Raw genomic sequence first — 11306 nt, 5'->3', positions numbered from 1 at the left:
GAACACTTAAAACTAAAAAATCACACCCAAAATTCAAACATGTTTTCAATCACTTCTAAGGCTCCAAATCTCGTATTTACATCTTTGAGAAGTCAAATACTTTTAAACTCCAATAACTGGCCATATTTCATCAAATCATTTAAAAACCTATTTTATTAAATCACTAATAAATCATTAATCTCTTAGTTTTAATCATCCTTAAACTTTCCTTAAGCTTCGATAACACTTAAGGCTTCAAAACTAACTCAAAAATGAAAGGAAAAACCAACTTGAATAAACCTTACCTTGGCAATGGAGTTATGGGGAAAAGAAGAAGAATAAGAAGAACAGTAGAGAATCCACCTTTCCAGTCTTATCCTTTATCCCCTATTCACTTCATAAATATCTCTAAAAAAAATGAATATTAAATTTATTTTTTCTAAAAGACCATAATGACCCTCTATTCTTCTATTCTTAAAAATAAGTCTTAAACACAATCTCCTAAATCAATCCTTATACTTTTCAATTTATTCAAATTAACCAACCAAATTTTAAATCCTTATATTATAGCCACTGGCCCGATATTTGGGGTATTACAATTGCTTTTGATGTAATGTTTTGGATTTCAGATCAACGATAGTGGGTTATAATTGAATAATTTGAATAGCATGATCAAATTTGAGCTTAATTGGATTAAACTTGAGTTCAAATAACTGTAGAAAAGAGATTTTTGAATTGAGTTCAAATGAAGAAGAACCAGTGAAATAATTAACCCCTAAAATATTTTAAAGGATGGATTTTATTAATTTTGGGTGATGTAATCGTGTATACGGGGGATAGAAGGAAAACTCTGTTGTGAGGCGCCTAAAATAAGGCTAATAAACGACGTGGTCGATAAAAAAATATGACAGGTAAAAAGCAAAACACAAAATATTATAAGGAAGAACCGAGAAAGTTATCTACTTCGATAACAATAATGGTTGCAAATGAAAATGCTACAAATAAAATATTTAACTTTAAGAATTTAGGTTCACAACTGTAAAAGTTGTCAATTTGAGTAACCTTTAACTTTGAGAATTTAAAATTTAGGTTCACAGTTGTAAAAGTTATCAATTGGAGTAACATAACAGGTAGCACTTAAAATGTTATAAACGATAAAGAAATTAGTTATAAACGGTAAATGTTATTGTAGATACTTATTTTTGTCCGAGGCTTTTGTTCGAAGTTATATAGATTATTTTCTTATTATTTTATTTTATTAAATATACATATACATATTAGGTTAGGTCGTTAAATATATGCTATATATATGTGTGAATGTATATTATAGTTGAGTTGTGCGTGTATAGGTATTTATTATGTGTGCGTTTATACATTGTATGAGTATAGATATATATAGTATATGCGGATATACTAGAATATATATTATATAATTGTAAATATTAAGTGTGTGTATATATATACCAATAAGAAAAGTTAACTTTGATTAATTTTGTTTGTAGGCCCAATACTAAAGAAAATTATATTACAAAGCCTAAACAATAAGCCCAACTTATCCAAAGCAATTGATCCAACCGTTGAAGCTCAAAGCAGCAGCCCAAATCAGCTAGGATTTAGGAGAGGAGACAATGTGCGTGGTTCAACGTCCACCATCCGATCGAGTAACGAATCAATCTCCAAGATCTAACGGCCCAGATAACGTAGAAGCCTCCAAACTGGCACGTGTGATGCACGTCTCATCTATAGTTCCATCAGAGAGCCTAAATCGACTACGTGAGATGCACTAGGACTACGAAAAAAATTGTTCACGTGTTCTTCGATGGCTACATCAGCTGTACCCTGCGAGAATCCTGCAAGCTATTGTCCCTCCCTCTGCTGTGACAGTAACAATGGTAGAGGATATTCATCACAAGACTCCAAATAGCTTTTAGATGATATCTCTCGACCCTTGGATAGGCCACGTTGGATAATATCAACGGAGAAAGGTCTCATCTTTCCCCCATCTAACAAACAAGACAAAAGGAAGAAATTTTATCAAAAGAGCTTCTCTTAGCCCTTAGATGGAACTTGCAAGCAATCTCAACGGTTCTTCTTTCACATGCAAGAACAAAAAAATGAAGCAAAAATTAAAAACTCTTCTTTTTGTTTGATTTGAGTTTGAAGAGATGATTTCGTGACGATTAAAGGCTATTTTTTTGGTCCGATTTGAGGGTATAGATGATGTTGGATTTCGTTTCAAGGTTTAGGGAGGTTAAGGGAGAGTGTTTGGAGGTTATAAGCTCTTCATTGGAGCTCTTATAGGAGAGGGGCGAGAAATGGTGAGCGGCCAAGAGGAGACGAGTAAACATAATGTTGATTTAGAGGTTTTTTAATCTTAGAACAAGCTTAATAAAACCCAAATCTCACTGTCGTTTTTGTGTTTTGGGTTAGGGAAATCCATGTTAAGGAATGTTGGGTTATTTTCTTGTGTAAGGTTCCATCTTTTGTAATATTTTCATTTTAACCATCGAATGAAGTTTACTTTCTTTTATTTCGAACCCTTAACTTTTCAACGCCTTTATTTTAGTTCCGCCTGTCATTTATTGTCTAGTTTCTATACCAGTACTTATATCTGGTGTTATTTATCCTTTCAATCCTTGTTCTTTACTATTTCTATCATTTTGCTACTAAATGTTTTCGTTGTTTACATTTTAGCAACTCATTATCATTTTTGTTTAACTTAGTGTTATTTACATCTAAGCATGCAATATTCACATTATTTCATTTTAGATTCTTGTTGATCTTCCTTCTGATATAGGTGCACATCGTTAATCCTAATGTGCATAATTTAATTTATAATACCATTATGTGTATAAGTTTACGTACTGGTTGCCTCCATTTTTCACGCTTTGTAACATTTATATATGTATTATGTTATGCATTTTATATATGTTAAGGTTTTAAGTGTTAAAAAATATATATATATATATAACAGCCATACCATTAGGGATGGCAAACGGGCGGGTCGGGTGCGGATACCCCCTCCCCATCCCCATACCCACCTAATATTTTTCAATCCACCACCCGCCCACCACCCATGATGGGTACAAATTTTCAAATCCACACCCGCCCACGCGGGTACATTTTCAAATCCATCCCCACACCCACTACCCATTAGCGACATACTCATCTAGACCCCCCTGACAGCAAACTAATGGGATGTTGGAGTTGGTTCCTAGATAGTTCGTGATGGGGTAGCAATGCATGCTTCAATTTATCAGAGGAGTGGCTCTACGAATGTTATAGAGACAGATTGTAGGGAGCATGTAGTTACAGATCTGGATTGTTGAGTTGCTTTCGATGTTAATGCTCATAGTGCACCTAATATGGGTTTTGAGGGGCTAAAGAACATGGAAACTGCTGCTTTTGATGTTAATGCATATAGTACGGCTAATTTGTGTTTGGATGAGCAGTATGGGCTAAAGAACATGGAAAGTGACGTGGTTAGTGGGATTATGGGTTTAATCAAAGAGCCGAATATTTCCCTAATTAAATATCAGATTAAAGACTAAATATCCTTAATATTTGGTTAAATTATATGTTATATATTATACAATATTAAAATTTATAAATTAGTCTCTAAAATTACACCTAAATTCATAATGGTCCAAAATTTAATAGATATTTAACTGGGCGGGCGGATGTGGGGCAGACGGATGCGGGGCTGGTAATGTCTCAAACCCATTACCCGCCCACCACCCACGACGGGTACCACTTTATAAATCCACACCCGCCTACTACCCGCTAAAATTATACCCATCCCCGCTCCAATTGGAGCGGATGCGGTGCGGAATCCACGAAATTGTACCCGTTTGCCATCCCTACATACCATATGTCTTTTGGTTCCATTTCACGTATTATATCTATATATATAAATATTATCATGCATACTGCCATTTTTTTTAGGATTTGCAATACACTACCCATGTATTGTTTTGAGGTTCTAAGTTAAAATAGCATACACATATATTATAAATGATACACGTTTTAGATATTTTGTTTGTATTAAATGCTTGTGTATACGTATGTATTAAATATCTGTTACTCGGATTTGATGGAAGAAATTTTAAAAAATGTATTAAATATAGGTATTTTAAGTAAAAGTCAAATTAATGTTGTTTTGTGCGGGTAATATATGAAAAAGTCTTTCAGCTATAAGTGAAGCGTGTTTCCGAGGATTGTTTACACAAAAGAGTACCATTCTATTCGAATATTATTTTAAGATTTTTTAATACAATATTATATTTTTTTTTATTAAATAAAAAAACAAGGGAATGTCATTTTGTGTGGGGGGAGTCCATGGAAAAGTATCCAGATTACAAAGGAATCGTGTTTCCAAGGATTGTTCATACAAAGGGTATCATTTTATTCGAATATTTTCCTTAAGACATTTTATATAATCTTATATTATTTTTAATATTAAATAAAAATCAAGGCAATAATCTTTTATAAGGAGAATCTATGGAAATATTTCTCAACTAAAGGGAAGTGTGTTTCCAAGGATTGTTTGTAAAAAAGAATACATTTTTTTTAAAAATTTTCTAAGAGGAACATAATTTAAATATACGTTTAAATTTATAAAATTTCATTGTTCATATTATATATAATCAATTAGGTACCAATCTAGGGTGATATGGGGTGCTCACCCTTCTCATGTGTAACCAATTTTAAAACAAATTTCTGGTTTAACATAGATCCTTTTTATCCTTTAAAAATAATTTTTATAAAATAATTTTAAAAGATATTTTTAATTGCTTGACATACCTAATCTAAAGGACACGATGACTCTAATTTATTTTATTTTCAAAACCTGGTTTTTAAAATTAAGTTGGCACGATCCCTGCCTAGCTCCATAAAAGAATGTACTTGCGATAGCTGCTGGGATTGTTGAAGGCATGAATCTTGGTAATAATTCCATGGCAGCTCTTGTAGCACAAGGCTGTTCTGAGATTCGATGGCTAGCAACAAAGGTACAATTCATATGGTCCCTCATGCCCCCAACATTAGCTATGAGGATTTATTTAACTTCGTTTCTCTCTCTTTTGACTAGAATGTCGATAAGATTCATATCGCTCATTCAAATATATAATTGTGCTGTCTAACAAATCTTTTACAACACATCTACAGATGGGTGCAAAACCAGCAACAATTACTGGTCTATCTGGAACTGGAGACATCGTGCTTACATGTTTTGTAAATCTTTCAAGAAATAAAACAGTTGGAGTTCGTCTCGGATCAGGGGAGAAGCTTGAAGATATACTCAGTTCCATGAATCAAGTGGTCTTGTAAAGTTTTAAACCAGCTGTTGACCCTTAAAATCTGGGTACCAACATGATTAGTCATGCTTTAGGTAGCCGAAGGTGTGTCGACTGCTGAAGCTGTGATTGCATTGGCACAAAAATATGATGTTAAAATGCCGGTCCTGACAGCAGTTGCTCGGATTATGGACAGCGAGCTAACCCCAAAGAAAGCTGTTCTTGAATTAATGAGCCTCCCACAGGTCATTCAATGTCCTTAATCTTTGATAAACAAGGAACCATTTTTGACTGTCATATACATGCCTTTTCTATATGATCTATTGTTCCCATATAATCATGTTAATATGATAAATTGTCACTTGTAGGTGGAAGAAGTTTGAAAACCAAGTATTTATCTTTGTCCCAACAAAACAATTCTCGCTTAATGGTGATTCAGTTTTCTTCATACGACTCCAAATCAATATCGCCGAGTAGCGGAAGAAACCATTGAAAGATGATTTCCATTTAAACATAAATTCGAAATTTTGACACAATTCCATTCGGAAATAAATTAAATAAAGTTTGAATCCTAAAATAGAATTAGTAAATTAAACTAACTTAAATTTTTTTATTCGACTCGGTTTGATCGAATATTCAGCTCTAGTGGCGAGACATGGTTGAGAGTTGAGCTGGTTCGCTAATGAAAGAAATAATGATCCGGAGATATACGATTTTTTTGAATTAGGGTTAAATTAATATTTTATTTTAAATTTAAGTATCAAATTAAAATTAACCTTTTCAGTTAACTTATTGTGCTATTAATATAACAAGGGTTTGTAATTGAGTGATCATAATGATAATTTTCTGAGGTCTTATTGTGCCATTTTGGGGTTTACCGTTTACATTCAAAACAACATCGTTTAGATGCATGTCTATGTATTATAACTCGACTCATTTCGAGAATTATTCGCACCTTTTGATGCGTTAGAGATAATTATGCTTAGGTCTGTCGTAATTGGTTTTTGTCCGGGTACAAAATTTTATTTGGCGGAAAAGTATGTGAATAAAATAAATGGTTTTTATTTAAATTTGTTGGGAGTCGTCATCGGTCTTTTGGGTGGTAGGTCGAATACCTAAAAAATAATCTTTTAAAAGAGTTTTTAAGAAAACGTCAGTTAAAATATAAACCGGTATGCGTTTAACAAAAAAATCATTCTTTTTTAATAATAAAAAGAGATTCGTGGTTGATTACGTTTGGGAAAGGATTAACACCCCCACAACGCCCAAAATTGGTCATTGTCGATTATAAATTGTCTCTAACAATAGAAGTTTAAGAATTCGAATATGAATTTAATTTACGATCATGTTTTATATTCAATTGGATAATAAGGAAAAAATATTAAAATAATTAAATTATAAATAAAGTATTTATTTATTTAAAAATATCGGAATAGGACTTCTAGTTGCTTTAAGACAGCCCATTTCTTTAATATTAATAAATAAATAAATATTAATAAGAATATAATAATTTTTCTTAAAAATAATAAAAAATGAAGTAAATATATATATATATATATATATATATATATATATTTATAAGCAGGATATTTATTTATTTTTTAAAATACTAGAATTGGACGTCTAGTTATTTTAAGACCGCCCTTTCTTAATATTTAAAAATAAATAAATATTATTATTTAATTAAATATATTTTCATATAACTAAGATAATAACAAAATAATAATTAAAGTACTAATTTAAACATATGGTAATTTAAAGGATAATAATAGCAATTAAACTAAAATGTAAATAAACAGTGACTAAAATAAATGAAATTTAAAACAACAGGATTGAAATTAAAATATAACAAAACTTATGTTAAAAAATAAAAGTTATTAAAATGAGTGATTAAATTATAACATATTAAAATTAAAGGCTCTAATTCAAAATATTATAAAAACTAAGTATTAACAGTGTAATTTTGACATTAATCAATTATTCGGGACTAAAATAAAAATTAATAAAATTACAAGGGACTAAAATAGTTATTTACCCTAAAATATATAATTACACTAGAAAGGACTAAAATAAAATAAAATAAAATTACGAGACCAAATTAAAATACTCAAAAAATCAATTCCAGTGACTAAAACGTAAAAATTACAAAATGGGAGTACTACGGAAAGGGTTTTCCCATGCGAAAAATTACCCAGAGGCCCTCACCAAAACTACGTCGTTTTGGTGAGGGTATAAATACCCTTAACCCCGACCGAGAAAGGCTTAAGCCTTTCATTTTTCTTTTTTCCTCTCTCTCTCTAAAATAGAGATAAAAAATCTCTCTACCTTCTCTCTAGGCTTCAGCCGCTGGAGAGAAACCAATCACCGGCCGCCCACCGTGCTGCCGCCCACCGTGCTGCCGCCTTGCTTCGGCGCCGGCAGCACGGTGGCCGAAAAACTCAAAATACACCAAATCGAAGATTTCAACTTCTAAAGGTCGAATCCAACCTTTTTTTTTATAAATCCCCTTCGATTGATGTAGATATAAGGTTATTTACCTTAGATGTTTCGATTTTCCAACGCTGCGGGGATGCTTTGATGACTACAGTTTCCTCGGTAAGTCTCTTTCTCTTTTCTTCTTTGCTGGTTGATGGTTTTGGTTGTTGTTTGTCGTGGTTGTTGCTGTGTTGGTCTTTGCTTGCTTTCGGTGGATGTGGGTTGTTCTCTGTCTGCTGTCTTTTTCTTTTTTGCAGGTGGTCGGTGGCTTTTATATCCATCGACGGTGTGGCTCTCGGACCGATCACAAGGGTGGAAGCCTTGGTGAGTCACCGGACTATGGTGGTGACTCACCATAGAGCTACAACGTGGAAGGGCAGCTGGCTTCGACAATGAGGTGAGGCAGCAGCTGGAACGTCGGTGTGGAGATAGCATAGGCAATGACGTGGCCCTAGGGTGATGATACCCTAGGGTTTCATCTGGAACCATCTGTGGACCGTTGGATCTTTCAGATCCAACGACTGAGATCATTGGCGGTTGGGGATGAGATGATGAAACCCTAGTTAGGTTTTAGGGTTTCTGTTGGGCTTGACCAGGTCTTCTTTGTATTCGAGCCTCTGGGTTCATTGTAATTTGGGCTTGTAATATATATTTAATTTAATAATAATAATAATATATTAATAATAATAATAAATAATAATAATATATAATAATAAGATGAAAAAATTAGTGTCTAACACAAGAATGAGAAAGACGAAAAAGACAATAATTTTTTTTCATTTGGTTTCTTTTGAGTAGGATGGAAATGTTGAAAACATTATGCCCAGAGGTCTTAAGAATGGCCCATAGGTCTTATCATCTTGCATTGTAGGTCTTACAGATGACCCGGAGGATTTAAGATTAAAAACCTTTGAAAATCAGTTTCTTAAAATCTCATTTGAAAACATCCTGCACTGTAAGTCTTACAGATGACCCGGAGGTTTTAAATATCAAAAAGCTCCAGAAGGCTTTTTGAAAACATCCTGCACTGTAGGTCTTATGGATAAACCGAAGGTTTTGAAAACATCATGCACTGTAGGTTTTACAGATGACCCGAAGGCTTTGGAAACATCAAAACACTCCCGAAGGCTTTTTGAAAATTTCCTGCACTGTAGATCTTATGGATGGCCCGAAGGTTTTGAAAATATCATGCACTGTAGGTCTTACAGATGACCCGAAGGCTTTGAAAATATCAAAAACCTCCCGAAGGATTTTTGAAAACATCTTGCACTGTAGGTCGTATGGATGACCCGAAGGTTTTGAAAACATCATGCACTGTAGGTCTTACAGATGACCCGAAGGCTTTGAAAATATCAAAAAGCTCCCGAAGACTTTTTGAAAACATCCTGCACTATAGGTCTTATGGATGACCCGAAGGTTTTGAAAACATCATGCACTGTAGGTCTTACAGATGACCCGAAGTCTTTGAAAATATAAAAAAGCTCCCGAAGGCTTTTTGAAAACATCATGCACTGTAGGTCTTATGGATGACCTGAAGGTTTTGAAAACATCATGCATTGTAGGTTTTACAGATGACCCGAAGGCTTTGAAAATATCAAAAAGCTCCCGAAGGCTTTTTGAAAACATCCTGCATTGTAGGTCTTATGGATGACATGAAGGTTTTGAAAACATCATGCACTGTAGGTCTTACAGATGTTAGAAATAGTTTACAAAGTAAGAAACTTTGAAAATCATTTTCTTACTATTCAACAATTTCATTTTCAGAAAAGATTAAATGAGAAACTTTGGAAACCGTTTTCTCATTTTTTTCAAAATAACTTGTTGTTTGGGTAACATGCCCCATTTTAAAATAATGCTTCATTTGTGGATTGCGTCCATCTATTCTTCATATGTTTGCGTGACTCCTGCATTCGAGGTTTTGAATTCTACCTTCTTCGTGTAAGGTATTTTCCATTATGAATCTTCTTTTTTCATACGAAGACCTGTAAAACTTCATATTTAAATGCAATCAGATGTATCAATGTAATGCATTGTCTATTGTGCAAATGATTTTCTTATGAAAGCATGAATGTTGATGCAATCTTCATTTGACTTAAAAGTGGTGAACTTGGTCTTCCTTCACTTGATCATTTATTTTCAGGATTACCTTTGGAGTGTAGCAACTTATGCTATCAAGCTTCTATCTCTGAAGAACCATCTGATCAACTTGTATCTTTATGTCTTCTTCATTTGCATTAAAGTTTCAGAAGAAATGTTTCATTTATGGAACTCTTTCCGTAATCAGAATTATGACCTTGATGCTCCATTTTTGTCTTTGATAAAACCAACTTTATTCACCTGGACTTGTGTAGAAATCCAATAAAGTTTTCATCTTTGAAAAGAGAATCTATAATCTTTTAAAAGAGAATCTATCATCTTTGAAAAGAGAATCTATCATATTTGAAGAATGATTCTTGAAACATATCACAAGGAAGATTTATCCTAATTCCTTTCATGTCTCCACATATAATTAGATCTCGAACAAGGGAACTTGGACCATATCATGTCGAGATGTTTAACAACAACCTATTGTTCAATCTTGGTTGGTTCCACTAGTTTCTTGTCGTTAAAATTTCAGCTTCCCTTCTGTGGAAAGAAATCTTCATCATTTTTCACTTCTAACCTTGGGGTTGAAGAAGACATACTTTATCTTGAATCAATAAATGGAAACACCACATGATCGTAGCATTGGTTCAGCACCATAATTACTGGTTCGTAAAGCATTTGACAACACGTTCATCCTTTCCTGTGGTTTCTGCCCAGATGTTTGTAAAACATTTGACAAACACTCATCCTTTCCTGTGGCTTTGACACATATTTATGGTTAGGGAAGCTCTTTGCACAGTGTTCAAAGCTTTTGCATGATTTCACAAGACCACTTGAGAACAAAACTCAATGGGAATACAAATAAGATGCTAGTATGACCAAAAAGTTGGTCAAATTCACGAGATATGCTAGTGACAAATTAAATAAGAGATACCAACTGATCTTGATATCATCTTGGGCAAGGTCCAATGTGATACTGATCACGTTTTCTTCTATAATGAGTGTTATAGGAAGTAGAAACACATCAACTATAGGAGCCATGTACAGAAGGAGGTTCATAGAATTCTTATTACTGTGGATGAAACGCACATGATAAAACCAAATAGATGAAAACTCAGTTTATCTTGACTGGTAATGATAACCCCAGTAACAATGGGAATAAGGGTAATGTACGTAAGTCAAGCCTCCCTTTTCGATGTCATCAAGTAAGCGAAAATTGTTGTGAAACACAACTTCGTAGCTCCAACATTATGATTGAAACTAACTTCCAGAAACCTCAAAGAAACATTTCTAACCATTACCGACACACAAAAGACCAAATTCAAAGCCGAGATCTTGAGAAACTGAACCCTAGATCGAATGGTCTGCTTGGGGACCATCTTTATCCATGCAACCATGATGTAGCTTAATAAAGAACATGCTGTCATGTGACACATGGTTAAGAAGATTAGGTATTTGAAACCATACTTGCTG

General features: G+C 33.5%; 1 protein-coding gene across 1 annotated transcript; it reads left to right on the top strand.

Moving 5' to 3' along the window:
• The first annotated feature begins 4879 nt into the window (after positions 1 to 4879).
• On the top strand, positions 4880 to 5674 carry LOC120175772 (glycerol-3-phosphate dehydrogenase [NAD(+)] 2, chloroplastic-like). The gene is made up of 4 exons (XM_039182336.1): positions 4880 to 4988; positions 5146 to 5295; positions 5369 to 5518; positions 5642 to 5674. Exons 1-4 carry the CDS (start codon positions 4914 to 4916, stop codon positions 5654 to 5656), a joined length of 390 nt encoding a protein of 129 aa, XP_039038267.1. The 5' UTR covers positions 4880 to 4913; the 3' UTR covers positions 5657 to 5674.
• Positions 5675 to 11306: the final 5632 nt, after the last annotated feature.

The sequence above is a fragment of the Hibiscus syriacus genome, unplaced genomic scaffold (genome assembly GCF_006381635.1).
Source record: "Hibiscus syriacus cultivar Baekdansim isolate YM2019G1 unplaced genomic scaffold, ASM638163v2 tig00112215_pilon, whole genome shotgun sequence".
NCBI lineage: Eukaryota > Viridiplantae > Streptophyta > Magnoliopsida > Malvales > Malvaceae > Hibiscus > Hibiscus syriacus.
The sequence above is the reverse complement of the archived record's forward strand: the minus strand, read 5'-3'. Positions and strand labels throughout refer to the sequence as shown.